General features: G+C 41.0%; 1 protein-coding gene and 2 long non-coding RNA genes across 4 annotated transcripts in view; 1 reads left to right on the forward strand and 2 right to left on the reverse strand.

Annotated features, from left to right (window-relative positions):
- itga1 (integrin, alpha 1) overlaps window positions 1–25,567 on the forward strand; it is a 75,234-nt gene that overhangs the window by 13,778 nt on the left and 35,889 nt on the right. For both annotated transcript variants that reach the window (XM_058989370.1, XM_058989376.1), the window contains exons 3-4: window positions 21,116–21,228; window positions 22,207–22,295. In XM_058989370.1, the coding sequence (XP_058845353.1) occupies window positions 21,116–21,228; window positions 22,207–22,295 (202 nt within the window). The remainder of the gene's footprint in view (window positions 1–21,115; window positions 21,229–22,206; window positions 22,296–25,567) is intronic.
- LOC131697838 (uncharacterized) lies at window positions 191–11,370 on the reverse strand. The gene is made up of 2 exons (XR_009307499.1): window positions 7,947–11,370; window positions 191–2,636 (listed from the first exon to the last, which is right to left on the reverse strand). It is a non-coding gene; the product is annotated as an uncharacterized LOC131697838 (long non-coding RNA).
- Window positions 14,204–16,923, reverse strand: LOC131697839 (uncharacterized). The gene is made up of 2 exons (XR_009307500.1): window positions 15,370–16,923; window positions 14,204–15,120 (listed from the first exon to the last, which is right to left on the reverse strand). It is a non-coding gene; the product is annotated as an uncharacterized LOC131697839 (long non-coding RNA).

Raw genomic sequence — 25,567 nt, forward strand, 5'->3', positions numbered from 1 at the left:
GTCATTTGTCACGTTTTCACTTTTCACGTTCTCTTTTATTATATTATTTGCTCTGCACACACTCTTAACTCAGGGGAGACGTTAAGGAGGACAGAGATGTTTAAAACTCCTAGTGGTTTATGTTCGAGCACTGGACGAGCGGTGTGTCCTTAAAACCTTTTTATTTAATCAAGAAAATCACTCAGACTCATTTATTCAAAGTTTCACGAATCAGAGCAACATCAGCGCTCCTTCGTTTTATTAAAATGCCTTTAATATTGGTTTAGTAGTTTGCGCATACTACCAAAACCCGAAAACATGTAACAATAATTAGCAATCCTAAGTTTATTACAAGCTTCAGCATTTAATACTTCAATAACATAATACAATTATATGTATTCAGTGCAGCCCTCAGGCTGGTTAAGCACAAAGCCTACAAGCACCCACTGCTATGTTTTAGCACATTCAATATAACACCCTCAATACCAAAACATAGTTTCAAAACCTCATAGCAATACAACCAATAAATGTGAGATACAATAATACCATCAATATGCTTACCTCCTATTATAAGGAAGAGTAGCGTGAACAAAAGAGAAGGACTGTTCTGTGGAGATCTGCAAAGGATGGACCACACATAGCTCTGCCAAGCTTGATTGTGGTGGTCTCAGTGTGATCGGCCCAGGGTTTTTATACAATTTTCGTCCCATTGAAAGCAATGGGAAGCCCCAATTAGATCCAGTCATCAATCTATATTGACAGTCCTTATCTCTTGGCAAACAGTAATCTCTAAAGAATTCAACCAACTCATCAGACTCAATTAAGGTCATATGCCAACAAATCAACAACATTTAATAAATCAACACTAGCCCATGTTCTCATCCACTCATTCTTGGCCCCCCTCCTTCATCTGAAAAGTTAGGTGAAGCAGAGTTCACAAAATCCCTGCAACCTTGATTCACTACTTAATATGGGTGCATTATAAAAAGGAGTGGTGTTTTAAATATATGCAACACCAATATAAGAAAAGTGGTGTTTTTTGAATATATGCAACACCAATAGTTATATCATAATATAGCAGTTATAGTTATAATGATTATAATTGATTACATGAACTTGGCTTTCAAAAATATATTCCCTCATGTCATCTCACTCTCAAATTAATTTCATTCTTTCCTTACAGGTGTGTGTTTAGCAGGTATTATAGGGAACTTCCATCTTATATCTTTTTAATGTAGAGTTTTCTCCTTATGGAAAACCTAACTATTTTACTGAGCTGTAAAGCTGTAATGTTTTCTCCTATGGGCCCCTGGTAGCTTGAACTTAATTGACATCCAGATGACCCTGTATTTTTCAGCTATACACATACTGGCTAAAACCAGCTTGCTGGAGACACCTCTTTTCTTGCCAAGTTTAATAGTGATTAATGTTCCCTAGAACTTTCCTTACACCTGTATCTTACGTGCTTGTTCCGCCCGACAACTAACTATCTTAAGTGCTAAGACCATCCGTTCTAACTCCCTATTTTTGCAGTCCGGCCCGATACTATAAGCCTTCTGATAAAAAAATTCCGGCTTCTTCCCACCAAAGAGGCCTTCCAGCAGCTAATATTAATTTCTCCAAGGGCAGGCTGATAGAGAGTTCAAGAAGACAGGTCACATAGAGTTTACTCTCCTAAAACCTATCTCCTGCTTTTATTCTTCATTATTTATTCAATCCTTTTATTTTGCATTTTAAACACAACATCTTTTTATGCTGCGTCTTTTAACTTCAGAGTCAAACTAGTACATTACTTCTTATAGCGTATGGCTGCTAACCTTATTACTTTCTGCTAGCAGCAGTATATCCGCAATATTACAATAGGATTTTATTCAATTTTTCTGCTCTCTAGTTGTGGTGTATCTTCTGACAATGCTTATTTTCTTAAGTTAGAGTCTGCTTTTACTCTAGGTTGTTCTTACTCACCTACTTATTTTAAAACTGAATTACAAGCAGAAACCTACTCAAAGCGAGGTCTTTTAATCCTTTTCTGTTTTTCTCTTTCCCTTAAGAATACTCCTAACTCCTTTTCCCTTTATATTCAGAAGTTATAATTCTTGAATGTAAGCACACAGTAATTCTTTTCATTGAATTAGGACTCCGTTTTTAACTATGCTCATCTTGATAGAAAACAGCTTCAGGTATGCTATCATATTAAGCAAAGTGAATCATATGATCTTATACATAAAAATTGTTCATAGTATTTCATACTAACAATAATTATCACTACCTATGATTATATGTTACCACAGCAATCTATACCATTTAAAGCAAACATATTAACATACATCTATTAGTACAGCATTATTCTGTATTCAAGCTGAAAAGTCTTAACAGAGATTTCAGCACTAAATTCTGGGAATCGTGCCAATTTTAATAAGAGACTGCTCAAGGCCGGCCAGTGTATCAAGTTGTACCAGATTCTGTTTTTCGGTCTTACAGAGAGAGCACTTTACAGTATTTGTTACAGACTAAAGATTATTCAAACATTACAAATGGTTACAGCACATATCATCTCATTAATACATTTCATTTTTAAATCATCCAGTCCATGTCCAATGTTTCAGCTCGTTCCCAGCAGGACTCCACTTCTGTCTTGGGTTCAGCTCGGGTCGGCTCTGCAAACACCACAATACCTATTTTGCTCTACATTATTAGTGGGCAGACTTAATACAACTGAATCTGAATCAATCGAGGAGCCCTGAACTCTAGCCACTGAAATTCTCCATGCAAAGGAATCCAATTTCTTACTACACATAATAACTGGTTCGGGGTCAGCCGTGACAGATCCCCCTTCAGGTTCCTCGAGAGACTCAGATTCAAACACCGGCTCCTGCTCCTCATAAAGAACACGAACAGAGGAAAGCCAAGGTGCAGTATAACAACATTGTTCACATGTTTTTTTTTTATTCTCATTATTCTTGTTATATTAAATATTTCAAACAGTTTCCAGAATCCCTGCTGCTTTATGAAATGGATGTTTGTCATTCCCTGCTCATAAATATATGTCTGTCTATACAGTAGGGTCTGCTGGAAAAGTATTTAAATATCATCCTATGTAAATGAATCCCTATAAATCACGGGTCATAAGGAACCTGTTCAGCAATTTCCAATGCTTATGCTATGGGTTCTTGCTTATTTATTTTATTTTATATTATAATTTTTAAATGTATTTTTATTATTATTATTATTCTCTTGGAAATCAGCTCGTAACAGAGAAAAAAGCGCTTGCTTCTCCTTCAATGACCTGTTTCATCGTTTGATTATTTATTCACAAGGTCTCTATTGAAATATGAGTGCAAGTTTTTCTTTGTCTTATTACAAGCAGATATATCTGTTAAAATGAATATATCGCCGAGACTTAAAGAATAAACTTCCACATTTCTTGATGTTATTTTATCAATTGATGTTACAAAAACCCATAGTTGTTAATCAATTATATATAATCACTAAAACCAAGACAGGCTAAAAGTTATTTTTTCAAACGTATAACATTTCATTGCTTGCAATAGCATACCTATTAACTTCTTCCACTATACCTGCACCTAAAGAGTTAAAGTGGCTCTCAGCTGACTTGTTTATCAGTGTTGTCATGGTTTCCAAGCAAGGTTCACTCCTTTCAGTTCTTGTTACAGACTTACAAAAGTTAGTATATATTTAAGACACAAAGACCAAGCTTCTTATCTTTTCCATTTGTCAAAAACACCCAGAGTACATCAAAACTGAATTTAAAAAAGTGTTAAAAGAAAAAAATATTCATTGTACTTTTTTTTTCAATAGTTCTGCAATACAAAAGCTACGTTCTGTGTTTCAAAAGCAAAGTGTATATTAACACACTTTCTCAATAAACAGTCATAAGCATTTTGTACTTTCCAAACTGCTCTCTTAAATCCCTATCATTCTCATTGCATGGTTTTGCTTTACCTGTCAAGTCAAGACAACAATTCTGTTACATTCCTTTTGCAAAAACAAAACACAAAAGCTTTAGTTTTATTTTAACGATGTAACCAGTAAAATAATCACATTTATAATATAAAAGTTTTTACTTTCATTACTGTTCAAATGTATTATTACTAATTATTTATTTTTAAGTTTTATTCTTATTTTTGTTTTTCCAATTCATGTAATAAAATAAGATGAAACCATGCTAGGCTTTACTTATAACCATTACAGAATTACTAGTAAACTGCAATAACATTTTTCTTTTTAAATTGTTATAAACAGAATTACATTTATTTAATGTATACTCTAGAGTTAAATAGTATACTGTATATTTTCTTTTCCTTAATCATTGTCAAATGAATAAAGTCTTTGATTTTTCATGCAGTCTGTAATTCAAATATGTATTTGATTCTTAAAAACTCATTCATGAAAATATTTAATGAAATATTTCCAGGTGCAATTCTTACTTTGTTCCTTTTGGTTTCTGAATGTGTTGCAGGCAGGGCAAACATCTTCTGCAGATCTCCACAGTTTCAGCATGCAGTTCAGTCCACCATTAATCTCGCAACTGATGCAAAGTTCCCTTAAGTGCACTATGCAAGGCACCTGCTCCTTGATGAGCTGCCAGTACTATGGCTTGTCGACTTGCTTTAGGGGGTACTATCCTTTTGCTTGTTTTAAACAGTCGGTATAGAATTCCCTTGTTCCAACTGGTATCTGTCCCTGTCCGGGGGGGAACTCAGACAACAGCTGGCTATCAGCTAGCAAATTGATCAGTTTTGCTGCTGATGCTGATGACCTTGTACTGCTCCTTGCGCTAATTCATCAGCGCGATTATTTCCCACTATAGTTACTTCTTTCCCCTTCTGGTGACCTGCTGCATGCTGAACACTGATCCTATTGCTCCTCAATGTTTCAATCTCTTTCCATATATTGGCATGCACTATGGGCTTACCCTTATGGTCAGAGTAACCATTCTCTTTCCATGTTAGAGAGTGAATATTGAATGCTTGGGTGCAGTAACTTGAGTCTGTAATCAATAATATGGTCTCACTGGGCGTCCCCAAACTTTGAGCCATTTGTAATCCCTTCAATAGGGCTTTAGCTTCTGCTACTTAAGCGGATCGACCTGATACCACTTCAGAGTGGTGTTACGTTTCCTCATAAATTCCATTCCGATTTCTTCTGACGGATATCCCTATTCCACAAACTGGAATGGATCCATCTGAGAAGATTAACCAGTCAGGCACAAACGGCTGTCCTGCTGGGGCAGTTCATTCCTCCCATTTTTCAAACGGGGGAAGGTGAAGGAATTTACTTCTGAGGTTAGAGGCTAGCTCGGAGACGGTAGTGAAGATTATTCTAGGGTCTGCTAGCAAAGTGACCCATCTATCCCACCGTAATTTAAGCGCTTTCGTGTTTATCAGTGATCCCTTTGTTAGGGTAGCTAGTCCTGGGGTATCACTGAAAACTTCAATAAGATCATCCTGAGCTAGGTTGAATAAGGACGGTGCTACTCTAGCAAGAGCGGTTAGCATCCTTTTTTCATAACAAAACTGCTGTTCTGTGAGGTGAAATTGAAACCCCAATTCTTTATTGGCATTTCATCCCCTTTATTTTTCACCCCTACTGCAGCTTGTTCACCAATATGGAAGTAGGCTTCCAAGGACTTACCACTGACTCGAGTGGTAATATCCTGCGCTTCTTGTATTAACGTCTTAAGCTGCGTTAGCCTAAGTTCGTCTTCTTCTGTCCACGAGACCCCTATTCCCTCAGCGTTACCGTGGGAAATCTTTCGATACAACGGGGCTGCCAGGACTGAGTATCCTGTTACAGTGTTTCTCGCATAATTAAACAACCCCATCACGGCTTGGAGTTGCTTTATTGTTTTTGGGGAAGAAATACTGCTAACTTTTTCTTTAAAGGCTGTACTCAGCTTCATACCCTGATGCTTAATCTAATTTAATTTAATTCTAATTTATTTATTTATTTATTTTATTTAAATGTATTAAATTATTTAATGTAATATAATTATTTGTTTCTGTATCATTATCTTTATTAATTCCAATATTTCAAATAATCTTCCACCTTCTCTATCATAATCTCAACTGCTTCTGCTGCTAATGGGTTAAAAATCGAACGTCTGCTATGTCTTTCACTCTATGTTATTTTAGGTCTGCTCTCTGTGCATTCCCGATCTCTGGGCTCTCCAAGACCCCCTCCTTATACTCACAAGCTGGTGCAGTCTGTGAGCTCTCTCTCTCTCTCCCTGCAGCAGGTTACCGCCCCTCTGGGTGAACTAAACATTCCTCACTTGCATTACAAGCAGAGGCTGTATCAAGGCTGCTAACACTGCTTCACTTAATTTTTTTAACTGAATTCAGCATTCCTTCTCTAGGACTACATGAATCATAGCAAATGAAATGCATGTAACAAACTGGTTGCAGTTACATCCATTCCTCACTTCTAACTTTACCTTTTTTTTTTTTTTTAAATCCAATCGTAACTTTCTTCCTGAATTATTAAACCGCTTGCATCAGACAGGGCTCTAACCACACCTCCTCCATGTAAGAGGTTTTCATTATTATTTATTTCTTGGCAGACATTAGCTGTAACAGCCAATAAATTATACATTGGTTGTCTAACGTATTCAGCGCTCTAAGTTTTTCAGAGTTTGTTACTTTCTGTGCTCGTATCCCTTTAGGACCTGATGATCGCAAGTCACATGAATTAGTGGGTGGAGCCGGTGCTCTCTCCTCTCTGCTAGTTGCAGCTTCCCAAGGCAGATTTACTGAGTTTTCTCTTGCAGTTTTTTTTCATCAGATTTATTCCTTTGCTTGCTTAACTTATTTTTCTTTCTTTCTTTGGACACATTAAGGCAAGTAACAGCTTACTTTCACATACTCGTTTTTTGTTAGCAGTTTCTTCCCCCATTTCTGACTCAGAGGAGGAAAGTTGAGACTCCATCTCATCCTGTTCCCCCCTATCCGAAGCGCTTTCCAGATTATCATCAATATTCATTTCTCTGTCTATAGTCTGAGACAATCTGTTTATAACTGCATAAACCCTTTCTTCCACAAAATTATTTCAAGGAGTTTTTCTATGAATCTCCCTGCAGATGCCATTTAGAGTAGCCCGTTTTTCTATTTATAATAGCCCGTTCAACGCCCTCTTTTGCTAGACTTTATTTTACCGGAAGATTTGTGCACAAGTGAGGTTGCCGCATCTGGGGTTGCGTCACAACGTCGGGTTTCCGGAGTTTAAATGCCCATACGCAATTTACCTTACAAAATTACGTGATGGAATTAAAATGTTTAAACTATTTTAGTAACGCGTTTCAAAATGTTAAACAATTTTAATTTTTATTGGTCGATCGTATTTATTAGTGTTTTCTAGATTAGGTTTATTTTGTGGACCGTTTATTTCGCTCGCCCCACGTTTAGGGCGCCAACTGTCACGTTTTCACTTTTCACGTTCTCTTTTATTATATTATTTGCTCTGCACACACTCTTAACTCAGGGGAGACGTTAAGGAGGACAGAGATGTTTAAAACTCCTAGTGGTTTATGTTCGAGCACTGGACGAGCGGTGTGTCCTTAAAACCTTTTTATTTAATCAAGAAAATCACTCAGACTCATTTATTCAAAGTTTCACGAATCAGAGCAACATCAGCGCTCCTTCGTTTTATTAAAATGCCTTTAATATTGGTTTAGTAGTTTGCGCATACTACCAAAACCCGAAAACATGTAACAATAATTAGCAATCCTAAGTTTATTACAAGCTTCAGCATTTAATACTTCAATAACATAATACAATTATATGTATTCAGTGCAGCCCTCAGGCTGGTTAAGCACAAAGCCTACAAGCACCCACTGCTATGTTTTAGCACATTCAATATAACACCCTCAATACCAAAACATAGTTTCAAAACCTCATAGCAATACAACCAATAAATGTGAGATACAATAATACCATCAATATGCTTACCTCCTATTATAAGGAAGAGTAGCGTGAACAAAAGAGAAGGACTGTTCTGTGGAGATCTGCAAAGGATGGACCACACATAGCTCTGCCAAGCTTGATTGTGGTGGTCTCAGTGTGATCGGCCCAGGGTTTTTATACAATTTTCGTCCCATTGAAAGCAATGGGAAGCCCCAATTAGATCCAGTCATCAATCTATATTGACAGTCCTTATCTCTTGGCAAACAGTAATCTCTAAAGAATTCAACCAACTCATCAGACTCAATTAAGGTCATATGCCAACAAATCAACAACATTTAATAAATCAACACTAGCCCATGTTCTCATCCACTCATTCTTGGCCCCCCTCCTTCATCTGAAAAGTTAGGTGAAGCAGAGTTCACAAAATCCCTGCAACCTTGATTCACTACTTAATATGGGTGCATTATAAAAAGGAGTGGTGTTTTAAATATATGCAACACCAATATAAGAAAAGTGGTGTTTTTTGAATATATGCAACACCAATAGTTATATCATAATATAGCAGTTATAGTTATAATGATTATAATTGATTACATGAACTTGGCTTTCAAAAATATATTCCCTCATGTCATCTCACTCTCAAATTAATTTCATTCTTTCCTTACAGGTGTGTGTTTAGCAGGTATTATAGGGAACTTCCATCTTATATCTTTTTAATGTAGAGTTTTCTCCTTATGGAAAACCTAACTATTTTACTGAGCTGTAAAGCTGTAATGTTTTCTCCTATGGGCCCCTGGTAGCTTGAACTTAATTGACATCCAGATGACCCTGTATTTTTCAGCTATACACATACTGGCTAAAACCAGCTTGCTGGAGACACCTCTTTTCTTGCCAAGTTTAATAGTGATTAATGTTCCCTAGAACTTTCCTTACACCTGTATCTTACGTGCTTGTTCCGCCCGACAACTAACTATCTTAAGTGCTAAGACCATCCGTTCTAACTCCCTATTTTTGCAGTCCGGCCCGATACTATAAGCCTTCTGATAAAAAAATTCCGGCTTCTTCCCACCAAAGAGGCCTTCCAGCAGCTAATATTAATTTCTCCAAGGGCAGGCTGATAGAGAGTTCAAGAAGACAGGTCACATAGAGTTTACTCTCCTAAAACCTATCTCCTGCTTTTATTCTTCATTATTTATTCAATCCTTTTATTTTGCATTTTAAACACAACATCTTTTTATGCTGCGTCTTTTAACTTCAGAGTCAAACTAGTACATTACTTCTTATAGCGTATGGCTGCTAACCTTATTACTTTCTGCTAGCAGCAGTATATCCGCAATATTACAATAGGATTTTATTCAATTTTTCTGCTCTCTAGTTGTGGTGTATCTTCTGACAATGCTTATTTTCTTAAGTTAGAGTCTGCTTTTACTCTAGGTTGTTCTTACTCACCTACTTATTTTAAAACTGAATTACAAGCAGAAACCTACTCAAAGCGAGGTCTTTTAATCCTTTTCTGTTTTTCTCTTTCCCTTAAGAATACTCCTAACTCCTTTTCCCTTTATATTCAGAAGTTATAATTCTTGAATGTAAGCACACAGTAATTCTTTTCATTGAATTAGGACTCCGTTTTTAACTATGCTCATCTTGATAGAAAACAGCTTCAGGTATGCTATCATATTAAGCAAAGTGAATCATATGATCTTATACATAAAAATTGTTCATAGTATTTCATACTAACAATAATTATCACTACCTATGATTATATGTTACCACAGCAATCTATACCATTTAAAGCAAACATATTAACATACATCTATTAGTACAGCATTATTCTGTATTCAAGCTGAAAAGTCTTAACAGAGATTTCAGCACTAAATTCTGGGAATCGTGCCAATTTTAATAAGAGACTGCTCAAGGCCGGCCAGTGTATCAAGTTGTACCAGATTCTGTTTTTCGGTCTTACAGAGAGAGCACTTTACAGTATTTGTTACAGACTAAAGATTATTCAAACATTACAAATGGTTACAGCACATATCATCTCATTAATACATTTCATTTTTAAATCATCCAGTCCATGTCCAATGTTTCAGCTCGTTCCCAGCAGGACTCCACTTCTGTCTTGGGTTCAGCTCGGGTCGGCTCTGCAAACACCACAATACCTATTTTGCTCTACATTATTAGTGGGCAGACTTAATACAACTGAATCTGAATCAATCGAGGAGCCCTGAACTCTAGCCACTGAAATTCTCCATGCAAAGGAATCCAATTTCTTACTACACATAATAACTGGTTCGGGGTCAGCCGTGACACATTGCTGCAGTAATTCTGATTCTATACTGTTGTGTAATACTGTTGATACATGTCATGGTCATGTTGAGCTATTGTGGGGAGATGTATGTTGATAGTGTAACCCCTACTCATTAACGTGGCTATATCAGTAAACAGGGTTCACTAATACGTAAGCCTTACTTAGAGTCGATTATATAGCTGGCTGAGTTATATATATATATATTAACCTACTGGCTAAACAAGGTATAGCAAACGGGCTATTCTACTTTAAAATTCCCCTTTAAATATAAACTACTGTCAAGTCAGGGTGGTGGCTACTTTACAGACTGTCTATCATGCAGTACTCCTGGGCCTGGCTCCACCCATTCAGATGCTCTGCGTTGTGTGAAAGTGTGTAGCTTGGTTTAACACGATACTCCCAAGCTTGCTGGTCAGTTCAATGGCTCTTTATTTTGTCCTCCTGCAATTAAAACACATCGGGAGGGACGTTTAACAGGGCTTCTCATAAATGCACAGTACAGGAAAACACTGCACGTAGCTTCTACATTAACATTCTCGCGAGATCCCCTAAGTGAGATCTCGTTGTCCATGCACTTTACTTTCACTTTTAACACGCAGAAACAAAAGCATAAAGTGAAATACAAACTCTCTACTAGACTATTGTTACAGAATTTCAAGCAGTATTAACTAATAAATCATCGTTATACCCTCTTACTCAAAGAACATGTCACAAATTACGTTTTCTTTGTTTACAATTTGGTCTGCGAGTCCCCGTGCGTCCGTCATTATCCCGAACACATATTTCAAATCGCAGCCACAAATGCGGTATGACACATTATAACAATATCCCCATCCCCAAAACACCTCAGTATGCCTTCGCTATACTAAATTACGTTCTCACCTGCAATTAAAACACATCGGGAGGGACGTTTAACAGGGCTTCTCATAAATGCACAGTACAGGAAAACACTGCACGTAGCTTCTACATTAACATTCTCGCGAGATCCCCTAAGTGAGATCTCGCACCCTCCGGCTAGCTACGGGGTCGTAAAGAAAACCAGACCTGGAATTAGAATGATAGGCTGGTAACTATCAATACAGCATTAAATTATGCTGCCTACAACGAAGGTCCTGTACTGCTTCCCCACCTGTCAGCATCCATATATTTAACTTAAGCTACCCTTGTTACACCCTCCCCCGGTTTACAGAATGACGGCTTAGTCATTTACACAATATATTTTACATAGCATGTGGCTTCAATAATTTTCTCCAGCTTAAACTAATTCAGTCCCTTCTTTTCCTTGTGCAGTTCCCAAATCTCTCTCCCTCGGGCAATCTTGCTGTGGTACTCCAGAGAATTAGGGTCTATAACATGGCTTTCCAAGGACAGTCTATTTGGTGCCCGACGCACCCGCTGTGACCGTCTTGGGAGGGGTGGAGTTTGTTCGGTGTGGTTGTCTGGTTCATCGTCCTCTGCTGAAACCTCCCAATCATGTCCGTGTGTCTCAGTCCAGTCCCTAACATTATCCCTAAATATATTTTCTGAGGGGCCTACTCTATCAGGGGACTGATCACTAGTGGTATGGCTATTGAAGCTCTGCCTATCTACAGGGCTACCTTCACTACCTCTTGCCCCGCCTGAGGCCTCCGTATGGTTTTCAACATCCCCACCCTGGGTATCCTCCCCATCCCAGTCCTACCTCTCACTCTCTGAATCGCCGTTGGGTGACTGTTGATGGAGTGGCTGGCTGCTAGTGGTGGCTCCTTCAGATAACTCTGGGACGAATGTGCAAGGTTTTAGGAGATTCTGGTGTAATGTGTGTTCTTCGCCACCATCTTCTGGCCTCAGCGTATACACTGGTAGGTCTCCCTGCTTCCTCACTACTATATGAGGTCTCCTTTCCCACTTGTCCCCAAGCTTCTGCTTACCCCGCTGGCTCTTATTAGCTACCAGGACTCGGTCCCCTGGCCGAAAATAGACCTCCGTTGCCTTCTCATCGTATTTTCTCTTCTGGTCAGCTTTAGCTTTACGGGAGTGAAGAGATGCTAGGTGGTATGCTTCTTGTAGTACATTCTGGAACTGCACAACGTAGTCTTCGTAACCCAATTCTTCCTCGGATGACCTGGTATCAAGTATAAGGTCGATAGGCAGTCTGGGGTGTCTCCCAAACATGAGCAGAAACGGAGTGTACTGAGTGGACTCGTGCCTGGTGCAATTATAGGCATGAGTCAATGCCTCAATGTGGTCCTTCCAGTCCACCTTCTGCTCCGGTTTTAAAGTGCCCAACATGTTCAGGAGGGTGCGGTTGAACCGTTCGGTGGTCCCGTTTCCCTGGGGGTGGTAAGGGGTTGTTCTACTGCGCACGATACCCAAGACTTTGCACAGCTGCCGGATGAGATCACTCTCGAAGTTTCTGCCCTGGTCTGCATGTATCCTCTCTGGGATCCCGTAGTGGCAGATATACCTCTTCCATAAGACTTGGGCAACCGTGGAGGCTCTCTGGTCTTTCGTTGGATAGGCTTGAGCGTAACTGGTAAAATGGTCAGTCACTACCAGGATATGCTCGTATCCTCCTCGGGATCGCTCCAGGGTCAGGAAATCGATGCATACAAGTTCCAGTGGCCTGCTGGTGTGGATGGAGGTCAGCGGAGCCCGGGCAGTTGGTGCAGGCACCTTGCGCAAGCAGCATCGTTCACAGCCCTCGCACCACTGCTTGATGGCGGTGTACATTTGGGGCGTGCTCGAACTAGGTCGGTTGTTCTCTCGACTCCGGGGTGCCCCATCCCATTGTGAAGCTTCCTGATTACCTCATCCTGCATGCTCTCCGGTAGGACTATCCTCAACACCTCATTCCCCTCTGGACTACGGGATTTCCGGAATAACACTCCATCTTTTATTACCAGCCGGTCCCATTGTTTTAGTAGCAGTCGTACCGTTGGACTCTCTTTCCTTCGAGTAAGAGGATTTGGCGCCCTGGGTCGGGATTTGTGGAACAACACTCTCGAAATGGCAATGTCGTTGGCCTGATGGTTTCGTAGTTCCTGTAGGGACATACTGGGTATCACTTCCAGTCCCTTCTCCAACTGATCATCTCTCACTGGCGGTCTGGGGACGCCTGCCACCTGGCAGCCTGCTTGGGGGGCCTCCGCGACCTCGCTCTGGGGCATCCTGGAAAGGGCGTCCGCGTTGGCGTTGCTCCTTCCCGGCCTGTATTGGACGTCAAAATCGAACATGGCCAACTGAGCCACCCACCTCTGTCCAGTGGCATCCAATTTGGCGGAGCTGGTCACGTATGCCAAAGGGTTGTTATCAGTCTGAGCTGTAAATTTGTGTCCATAGAGGTAGTCCTTGAATTTCTCTGCCACTGCCCACTTTAAAGCTAGAAACTCTAGCTTGTGGGCCGGGTACCTTCGTTCTGCAGGTGACAGGCGGCGGGCGGCAAACGAAATCACCCTCTCTTTACCGTCTTGGACTTGAGCAAGGACTGCCCCTAACCCTTCTAATGACGCGTCAGTCTGCAGAAGAAACGGCAGATTATAGTTGGCATAACCCAGGACCGGGGTGGTGGTGAGCCTCTCTCTCAGGGCTCTGAAAGCCTTTTCACAGTCTTCAGTCCACTCGAAAGCTGGTGGCCAGTTCAACAGTCTTCGAGCTTTCTTCTTCCCCTTTTGGGGCCCCCCAGTGAGTTTGAATAAGGGAGCTGCCAGCTGCGAAAAGCCTCTAATGAACCGCCGGTAGTACCCAGCGAACCCCAGGAACTGCAACACTTCTTTACGGTTGGCGGGGGTCTTCCAGTCCTGTACTTGTCGCACCTTTTCAGGGTCAGTGTGTCACGTTTTCACTTTTCACGTTCTCTTTTATTATATTATTCGCTCTGCACACACTCTTAACTCAGGGGAGACGTTAAGGAGGACAGAGATGTTTAAAACTCCTAGTGGTTTATGTTCGAGCACTGGACGAGCGGTGTGTCCTTAAAACCTTTTTATTTAATCAAGAAAATCACTCAGACTCATTTATTAAAAGTTTTACGAATCAGAGCAACATCAGCGCTCCTTCGTTTTATTAAAATGCCTTTAATATTGGTTTAGTAGTTTGCGCATACTACCAAAACCCGAAAACATGTAACAATAATTAGCAATCCTAAGTTTATTACAAGCTTCAGCATTTAATACTTCAATAACATAATACAATTATATGTATTCAGTGCAGCCCTCAGGCTGGTTAAGCACAAAGCCTACAAGCACCCACTGCTATGTTTTAGTACATTCAATATAACACCCTCAATACCAAAACATAGTTTCAAAACCTCATAGCAATATAACCAATAAATGTGAGATACAATAATACCATTAATATGCTTACCTCCTATTATAAGGAAGAGTAGCGTGAACAAAAGAGAAGGACTGTTCTGTGGAGATCTGCAAAGGATGGACCACAAAGCTCTGCCCAGCTTGATTGTGGTGGTCTCAGTGTGATCGGCCCAGGGTTTTTATACAATTTTCGTCCCATTGAAAGCAATGGGAGGCCCCAATTAGATCCAGTCATCAATCTATATTGACAGTCCTTATCTCTTGGCAAACAGTAATCTCTAAAGAAGTTAACCAACTCTTCAGACTCAATTGGAGTCATATGCCAACAAATCAACACTAGCCCATGTTCTCATCCACTCATTCTTGGCCCCCCTCCTTCATCTGAAAAGTTAGGTGAAGCAGAGTTCACAAAATCCCTGCAACCTTGATTCACTACTTAATATGGGTGCATTATAAAAAGGAGTGGTGTTTTAAATATATGCAACACCAATATAAGAAAAGTGGTGTTTTTTGAATATATGCAACACCAATAGTTATATCATAATATAGCAGTTATAGTTATAATGATTATAATTGATTACATGAACTTGGCTTTCAAAAATATATTCCCTCATGTCATCTCACTCTCAAATTAATTTAATTCTTTCCTTACAGGTGTGTGTTTAGCAGGTATTATAGGGAACTTCCATCTTATATCTTTTTAATGTAGAGTTTTCTCCTTATGGAAAACCTAACTATTTTACTGAGCTGTAAAGCTGTAATGTTTTTCTCCTATGGGCCCCTGGTAGCTTGAACTTAATTGACATCCAGATGACCCTGTATTTTTCAGCTATACACATACTGGCTAAAACCAGCTTGCTGGAGACACCTCTTTTCTTGCCAAGTTTAATAGTGATTAATGTTCCCTAGAACTTTCCTTACACCTGTATCTTACGTGCTTGTTCCGCCCGGCAACTAACTATCTTAGGTGCTAAGACCATCCGTTCTAACTCCCTATTTTTGCAGTCCGGCCCGATACTATAAGCCTTCTGATAAAAAAATTCCGGCTTCTTCCCACCAAAGAGGCCTTCCAGCAGCTAATATTAATTTCTCCAAGGGCAGGCTGATAGAGAGTTCAAGAAGACAGGTCACATAGAGTTTACTCTCCTAAAACCGATCTCCTGCTTTTATTCTTCATTATTTATTCAATCCTTTTATTTTGTATTTTAAACACAACATCTTTTTATGCTGCGTCTTTTAACTTCAGAGTCAAACTAGTACATTACTTCTTATAGCGTATGGCTGCTAACCTTATTACTTTCTGCTAGCAGCAGTATATCCGCAATATTACAATAGGATTTTATTCAATTTTTCTGCTCTCTATTTGTGGTGTATCTTCTGACAATGCTTATTTTTCTTGAGTTATAGTCTGCTTTTACTCTAGGTTGTTCTTACTCACCTACTTATTTTAAAACTGAATTACAAGCAGAAACCTACTCAAAGCGAGGTCTTTTAATCCTTTTCTGTTTTTCTCTTTCCCTTAAGAATACTCCTAACTCCTTTTCCCTTTATATTCAGAAGTTATAATTCTTGAATGTAAGCACACAGTAATTCTTTTCATTGAATTAGGACTCAGTTTTTAACTATGCTCATCTTGATAGAAAACAGCTTCAGGTATGCTATCATATTAAGCAAAGTGAATCATATGATCTTATACATAAAAATTGTTCATAGTATTTCATACTAACAATAATTATCACTACCTATGATTATATGTTACCACAACAATCTATACCATTTAAAACAAACATTTTAACATACATCTATTAGTACAGCATTATTCTGTATTTAAGCTGAAAAGTCTTAACAGAGATTTCAGCACTAAATTCTGGGAATCGTGCCAATTTTAATAAAAGACTGCTCAAGGCCGGCCAGTGTATCAAGTTGTACCAGATTCTGTTATACGGTCTTACAGAGAGAGCACTTTACAGTATTTGTTACAGACTAAAGATTATTCAAACATTACAAATGGTTACAGCACATATCATCTCATTAATACATTTCATTTTTAAATCATCCAGTCCATGTCCAATGTTTCAGCTCGTTCCCAGCAGGACTCCACTTCTGTCTTGGGTTCAGCTCGGGTCGGCTCTGCAAACACCACAATACCTATTTTGCTCTACATTATTAGTGGGCAGACTTAATACAACTGAATCTGAATCAATCGAGGAGCCGTGAACTCTAGCCACTGAAATTCTCCATGCAAAGGAATCCAATTTCTTACTACACATAATAACTGGTTCGGGGTCAGCCGTGACAAGTGGCTATCCCTCTCTCTGACACAATGTGCCCCAGGTACCGGACTTGGGTCCGAAGAAGATGGCATTTCTTCGGCTTAAGTTTTAGTCCATGCTCCTTCAGACGACAGAAAACTCTCTCCAACCTTTCAAGGTGTTCCTCAAATGTTTGGCTGAAGATTATGATGTCATCTAAGTATAGTAAGAGGGTGGAAAAATTCTGGTCCCCCAAACAGCTGGTCATAAGCCTCTGGAAGGTAGCCGGGGCATTCTGAAGTCCAAAGGGCATTCGATTGCACTCATAGAGGCCCATTGGAGTCGTAAAGGCTGTCTTGTGGCGATCGTGTTCTGCTACCTCCACTTGCCAGTAGCCTGCTGTGAGGTCTAGGGTGGTAAAAAACTTTGCTCCGCCCAATGCGTCCAGGGCTTCTTCGATCCGGGGCAGTGGGAAGGCATCCCGCACCGTCTTTGAGTTTAGCTGCCTGTAGTCCATGCACAGGCGGATCGAGCCATCTTTCTTTTGGGCTACCACGATCGGAGAAGCATACGGGCTCTTGCTAGGGCCGATTGCCCCTGCTGCTTCCATGTCCTGGAGGTGTTTGCGGACGTCGTGATACTGCGCCGGCGGTATCCTTCTATAAGGCTGTCGGAACGGTTTGGTGTCGACTAATGGTATTTCGTGCTGCACCGTAGAGGTGCATCCAAGATCCAGATCGCTCTTGGAGAACACGTCAGAATGTCGACAAAGTAGTTCCCTTAATTTCTGTACTTGGGTCTCGTTCTGAAGGGCCGCCTCATCCAAGCTCACCTCAGGCAGGGTTTGGTCTTCCATCGTGGCTTCCGTCGGGGTTGCATTTCCTTTGGGCACAACTAGTTGAGAGTGTTCCATGGGCATTATTCGCTCCACCAATGACATTTCTGCAAACTGGCAGCCTCTTTTCACCTCTACAGGCAATCGTCCCAGGTTGTACACACAGACTACGGTTTTCCCATTTTTTACATCTGCCACTGACCTTCCCACCCCCAGGCCATCGGGGAGGAGGCAGTCCTGTGTGCCTTCGAGGAGCACAGTGTATGGGCTCCACCCTGTCGACCAAGGGGCGTGAACTGGTACATCCATCTGCTGTCCAGGTCCTATTGTTAATGCTTTACTCCCCACGTAACGGGCACAACCCACCCGGTGCTGGTGGCAAGATGCTCTTCGTGCAGTCACCCTTTGATATGCTGCATGCCAGGCCGCAGACTTCTCTTTCACCTTGCGGGAGAATCCCCTACCCCAGCGCTTCATTAGGTCTTCTTTACTAGCTCTGATCACGTTTGTGCCCAGGAGGACAGGGACATCCTTCCTATATGGGGTGGCTGGTACGACAAATGCTGGAACTCCCTGGTAAACTTGGCCCAAAAAGGATATGTCCACTTTAAGGACTCCTTTGTGAGGTACCTTCTGGCCGCCTGCCCCCTCGATATCTACGTTGACCTCTTCAGGCTTCCGTGACCTCAACTCGGGATGCCTTTGCCAGAAGTCTTCAGTCACAGATGTTATCTGCGACCCAGAGTCAATCAGGGCAGTGCAAGTTACGCCACACACCCGGATGTGGTCTTCGTTTGTTGGGCCAACAAGGGTGTGCACAGGGTTTCTCTTTTCCTTCCACGGGCTCCCTTTAGCTGACAGCTGCCGTGTAGCCTCTGTTGTCCAGGTGCTGGAGCTCCCTAAGTTTGTCGTCCCCTCTACCCGCTCCGCAGTAGGGGGAGGAACTAGTTTAAAGGCGGGGGGTATACAGTGCTGGCCCCCTTTGGATGGGCAGGCACTGTTGGGTTACGGCAGCCTCTCTTGATATGGCCCTCCTGTCCACAGTTAAAACACACCACTGGCTCGTTAGGCCTTCCAGCCCCGGGGTAAGGTGGTGTGCGGGGGTAGCCCCTCCCTCCTCTAGTCGGAGAAGCCATGTTGGTGGTGCAATTCTTCTCCCATCCTCCTATCTTGTCTTCAAGTTTCCGCTGGTTGGCCGCCATCTCTTGAACAAGAGCCGAGAGATTCAGTATAGCCTGCTCCTGCGACAGCCCAGCCTCTGGGGCGGTAGTAGTGGACTGCCCCCGGGCAGGGCCAGCCTCCTTAGCCATCTGGGGTAAGCTCTGAGCGTTACGAGGTTTGTTGCTGCCCCCCGAAGACATCCTTTCCCGCGTCAACTGTCGCAGTTCTGCCTGAAGCTCCCTGAACTTCATATACCGGGGCCGCATCGGGGCTATCCTTTCTCTGGCTTCCCTATCTTTCACGCCCCTCATAAACTGCTGGGTAAGCTTATAGTCCCGGTCAGGAAAGGGGCGGTTGTGATAGATCCTTTCTTCAATGGTGCGCAGCAGAGCTTCTAATTCGATCGCATACTCAGTGGCTGTCTCCTGGGGTCTCTGCCGCCTCTCGTAGAAATCTGCCATTGGGTCGAAAGACAAATGGCAATCACTATATTCCGCCCTCAACTCTTCGAAGACCCTGGCCATATACTGCTCATTTAGGGGCAGGTTCAGGACCAACTTTCTTGCACCACCCCCCAAGTGCCTCACAATGGTGGAGAACTGCAGTGTGGAGGGAACAGAGGAGGCTTCTAACAAATACTGGACATCTTTAATCCAATCTTCGATATCCAGTCGGCAGTCCGCCCCCCCACTAAAGATCGGGACGCCCTTTACTTGGTGTATAGTGGTGGCGGGGCTCCCCAGATGGCTTGGCCCTTGGCTCGTGTAGGGCATGACTGCTCCTCCATGGGCAGGAGGGGTCATGTGATCTGAATAAGGTAAAGGTCCTTGTCCCTGCGGCGTCTCCATGGTTACTGAGTAATCTGCAAATGGTGCTGCCAGTAGTTCCTGTCTCGCTGGGGTGAACATCTTTGGCTGGGTGGAGGTGGACTGGGACGGCTCCATAAATAAAATTATTTAATTATTTATTTATTTATTTAATTATTTATTTAATAAACTATTACTAACCCCTAATAACTATAGTGCCAGCTATCCGAGTCACGGCATCAGAAAAAAAAATGTAACCCCTACTCATTAACGTGGCTATATCAGTAAACAGGGTTCACTAATACGTAAGCCTTACTTAGGGTCGATTATATAGCTGGCTGAGTTATATATATATATTAACCTACTGGCTAAACAAGGTATAGCAAACTGGGGCTATTCTACTTTAAAATTCCCCTTTAAATATAAACTACTGTCAAGTCAGGGTGGTGGCTACTTTACAGACTGTCTATCATGCAGTACTCCTGGGCCTGGCTCCACCCATTCAGATGCTCTGCGTTGTGTGAAAGTGTGTAGCTTGGTTTAACACGATACTCCCAAGCTTGCTGGTCAGTTCAATGGCTCTTTATTTTGTCCTCCTGCAATTAAAACACATCGGGAGGGACGTTTAACAGGGCTTCTCATAAATGCACAGTACAGGAAAACACTGCACGTAGCTTCTACATTAACATTCTCGCGAGATCCCCTAAGTGAGATCTCGTTGTCCATGCACTTTACTTTCACTTTTAACACGCAGAAACAAAAGCATAAAGTGAAATACAAACTCTCTACTAGACTATTGTTACAGAATTTCAAGCAGTATTAACTAATAAATCATCGTTATACCCTCTTACTCAAAGAACATGTCACAAATTACGTTTTCTTTGTTTACAATTTGGTCTGCGAGTCCCCGTGCGTCCGTCATTATCCCGAACACATATTTCAAATCGCAGCCACAAATGCGGTATGACACATTATAACAATATCCCCATCCCCAAAACACCTCAGTATGCCTTCGCTATACTAAATTACGTTCTCACCTGCAATTAAAACACATCGGGAGGGACGTTTAACAGGGCTTCTCATAAATGCACAGTACAGGAAAACACTGCACGTAGCTTCTACATTAACATTCTCGCGAGATCCCCTAAGTGAGATCTCGCACCCTCCGGCTAGCTACGGGGTCGTAAAGAAAACCAGACCTGGAATTAGAATGATAGGCTGGTAACTATCAATACAGCATTAAATTATGCTGCCTACAACGAAGGTCCTGTACTGCTTCCCCACCTGTCAGCATCCATATATTTAACTTAAGCTACCCTTGTTACACCAGCACTCTTGTGAAAGTTCTCTACAGCGATCAATCCTGCATTAATACATGTCTCTTTGTAAGTAAGATATTGGGGGATCAGCCCTGCATGAATAAATGTCTCTTTGTATGTAAGATATTGGGAGACCAGTCCTGCATGAATACATGTCTCTTTGTATGTAAGATATTGGGAGATCAGTCCTGCATGAATACATGTCTCTTTGTATGTAAGATATTATGGCCTCTTGTTTCAGGGTCCTAATTGGGTCTCCCTTGGTGGGGCAGCCTGTGAAAAGAACTGGGGATGTGTATAAATGCCCTGTAGGCAAAGGCAGAGAATCAGGCTGCATCAAACTCGAGCTGCCTGGTAAGTAACAACAGCTCATTTGTTCATCAATTAATTCTACTTTCTTTTAATGTATCAGTCATGTTCTGGGCATGGGCTTGACCCCATATAACAATGTCAGAGTAGCACTGATTGCTGTGCCGTCACACATTGCTTGACCCTGTATAACAATGTCACAGTAGCACTGATTGCTGCGCTGTTGCACATTGCTTGACCCCGTATAACAATGTCACAGTAGCACTGATTGCTGCACTGTTGCACATTGCTTGACCCCGTATAACAATGTCACAGTAGCACTGATTGCTGTGCCGTCACACATTGCTTGACCCTGTATAACAATGTCACAGTAGCACTGATTGCTGCACTGTCGCACATTGCTTGACCCTGTGTAACAATGTCACAGTAGCACTGATTGCTGTGCCGTCACACATTGCTTGACCCTTTATAACAATGTCACAGTAGCACTGATTGCTGCGCTGTCGCACATTGCTTGACCCTGTGTAACAATGTCACAGTAGCACTGATTGCTGCGCTGTCGCACATTGCTTGACCCTGTGTAACAATGTCACAGTAGCACTGTTTGCTGTGCTGTCACACATGTTGGACACAATATTTGCTGGGAAATTTCCACTTTCCATAATCACCATCCTTTTAAAATCTTGTTCTAACTTCTTATTAATGTAAGCAACCTTTTCTCAGGTTACCTTTTGTTGAAAAACTTTTTTCTTTATTGGTTTTATTTTACTTCTTTTTGTATTGGGTGATGTTTGTGATGAAGAAGTGAGTGAGTTGAAATATATGTCCTTGACCAGCATGTTGTTTCTTAATGACTGCCCTGTCACAGTCCCCAGTAGCTCAGCCAGATTTCATTCTATGGCATTCTCTTTAATATAGCTACACATACTGAATTAAAGTGTATACACAAGGGAATGAGCCTTGCTGTTCCTATTTTACAACATCTTGGAGGTAACTTGTATTTATTTGGTTTTGTTTCTTTAGAAAACACAACAATACCGAATATTACTGAAGTCAAGGAAAACATGACACTTGGAACCACTTTAGTAACTAACCCGAATGGAGGTTTTCTGGTAAGAATACATTTGGAAAATGCATGTTCACACTTTAATGACTTTTCATTTATTTTTGTCTTCTGGTCAAAGGCTGAGTCAAAATGAAGTTGGAAATGATAATTCAAAACATGCTTTTGTGCCGCAATTGCTCAGGTTCCCTCTAATTTTCTTCAAAAAATCTTTTACTATGCACATATTCCATTAGACTCTAACTTTCAAAAATGTAATTGTGGTGTTTTGTACATTATATATATATATACCACACAAAAGAGTACAAAGTTTTTCAGCTTTTATGAACCTGCAGTTAATTTGACAAAATGAAATGAAAGTATGTACTTGGCAAAGCTAAAGCTTTCATCAGCTTTGTTCTGGTGCTAGTAACAGTCCATGTTCCTGAACATGCCCTCCTCTCTCTCTTGTTTCTTCTTTTCAGTTCTATAGTAGGCTCTCCAGCCAAGTTAAAATGATAAATACATGCGTGTAGAGAGGGGACCACTGTCATGCAACAAATATTGGGACAGTTTACCACACTGACTGGTAACACTTTAAATTAAGTACCTCTAATTACTGTGTATTTACATAGTAGTTACTTAGTACATACATGTATGCTTACACAAAATTACAATGTCATTATGCATTTCCTGCTGAAGTGTTAACTAGCATCTGATTTGCTGGTCTAATCCTGACTACCAGCAAATCAGTTTTGAAAATGTTTTGTAAGTACACGCCCTTTGTGTATTCGATGTAAACAAAAAACGTGCCGCTTTGGATCCAGAGCAGGTCGACGCAGGCTTGTATTCCTGGCAAACAACATGTAAATAAATTGTGGAAATTGAATAAAACTAACTGTATATAGTTTGTGCTTCTTTGGAGTTTCAAAATGAACTGTTCAACCTGGGAATAATACTGTTTTTTATGATTTTCTGAGGTTTTTTTTACGATTGTTATTATAACTGACACAGGCATCCCTTAAGCCAATAGTTACTTGATTATGTATGGGGGGATCCCTCACACAAATTTAATGCATCACTGTACACAGCACAGGATCACTCAGTGCCTAAATAACACAGGATCATTTATATTAATGTCCCTGGTACTGAAGACACAGCACAGTTAAACACTTCACTGCTTGTCCGTACAAAAATAAAGTTCTGCTTCTAGTCTTGAAATAATTCATGTTTCTTCAGTCAATGTGTAGAGTTGAAATGTCATGTTCAGGTGCAGAATTTCAGACCTGACAGCAAAATCCAGTGATGATTGATTCCCCAGCCTTCCTCAAAGTGAGTGTCTGCTTCAGCGCTTTCAGTACATAGTTAGTTCCCTGAATTAGATCTTGCTAAAAGATTTGTAAACACCCATGGGCTGATTTGATTTGGCTTGTTCTTGGATGCAATGCAAAACACAAAACTTCTGCTGGGACCGAGGGAGCCAAGCAGCCCAGGCAAGCCAGATACACAACTCAATACAATTTAAAGGAGCACATTCCAAAACACAATTATCCACAGGAATGGAATCTGAGTACTTCAATGTAACATTCTTTACACACTGAAATGAACAGATATATGCATTGTATTATGTGTGTAGCATCACTGACAAACATCTCAGGGCCAGTTCAACCAGCAAACAGTCTTACTGCAGACTGTGTCTGTGATCCACAGAGCTGTAAATGCCATCCTTGGGAGCACGATAAGATCTGTGGAGATGCCTCCCCACAACCTCCAAAACTGTCATGTTCAACAATGCAGAACTAAGCAAATCATTCTTCCCATGCTCCATACTCAACACAACGACGTAGATTCTGGTATAGTAAGCAAACTTGTTAAATTTGCAGACGACACAGAAATAGGAGGAGTGGCAAACACTGTTGCAGCAGCAAAGGTCATTCAGCATTCAGAACTGGGCAGACACATGGCAAATTACATTCAATAGAGAAAAGTGTAAGGTACTGCATGCAGGCAATAAAAATGTGCATTATAAATAGCATATGAGAGATACTGAAATTGAAGAAAGAATCTATGAAAAAGACCTGGGAGTCTTCTTGACTCAGAAATGTCTTCATCTAGACAATGTGGGGAAGCTATAAAAAAGGCCAACAAGATGCTCGGATATATAGTGAAAAGTGTTGAATTTAAATCAAGGGAAGTACAAAAAGGATATTGCTGCTCTAGAAAGAGTGCAAGGAAGAGTGACCAGAATTATTCTGGGTTTAAAATACATATAATATGCAGACAGTCTTAAAGAATTGAATCTATTCAGTCTTGAACAAAGAAGACTACGCGGCGACCTGATTCAAGCATTCAAAATTTTAAAAGGTATCGACAATGTCGACTCAAGGGACTTTTTCAACCTGAATAAAGAAACAAGGACCAGGGGTCACAAATGGAGATTAGATAAATAGACATTCAGAACAGAAAATAGGAGGCACTTTTTTACACAGAGAATTGTGAGGGTCTGGAACCAACTCCCCAGTAATGTTGTTGAAGCTGACTCTAGGATCAATAAGCTACTAACAACCAAACAAGCAAGATGGGCCGAATGGCCTCCTCTCATTTGTAAACTTTCTTATGTTCTTATGTTCTTATTAGTAGAGCAATGAAATCTTGATTCATCAGTGAACGAAACAGGTGCCCAATGACAGAGCTTCCAGTTCTTGTGATGAAGTCAGTAAATCAGCAGCCTCATCAGTGTTGTACGGTCATGTGAGGAGTCTTCTTCATCTCAAAGCAGACTCATGGAATCTGTTTCTCACTGTTTAGTTGCTCATAGTGACTCCAGTTTTAATGTGTGTGGGGGGGGGGGGGGGGCAGTGCCAAATGCACCTCAAAAGCTAGCAAGTAAAAGCTCTACCTGGTGAACAACTTAACTTTTTTGACTATGTTCATGTTATTATTATTTTTTTTGGTCATATTTAATGTTTGCTCATTACATTTTTACTAGTAGTCCTAGTTGCACCTTTGTGAAGTCGGACACTGTCGCATGGCAAGTTGAATTGACACGTCAAGTATTAAGAAGTGAATATGACCACAGTGCTACAGAACGCAATTGACCTGCTTGTTCTCTCAAATGTGCATATCTCTTCTATCTATGCAGCTGACCTGCTGGCTCTCTCAAATGTGTATATCTCTTCTATCTATGCAGCTGACCTGCTGGCTCTCTCAAATGTGTATATCTCTTCTATCTATGCAGCTGACCTGCTGGCTCTCTCAAATGTGTATATCTCTTCTACCTATGCAGCTGACCTGCTGGCTCTCTCAAATGTGTATATCTCTCCTATCTATGCAGCTGACCTG

This window comes from Acipenser ruthenus, chromosome 2 (genome assembly GCF_902713425.1).
Source record: "Acipenser ruthenus chromosome 2, fAciRut3.2 maternal haplotype, whole genome shotgun sequence".
Lineage (NCBI taxonomy): Eukaryota > Metazoa > Chordata > Actinopteri > Acipenseriformes > Acipenseridae > Acipenser > Acipenser ruthenus.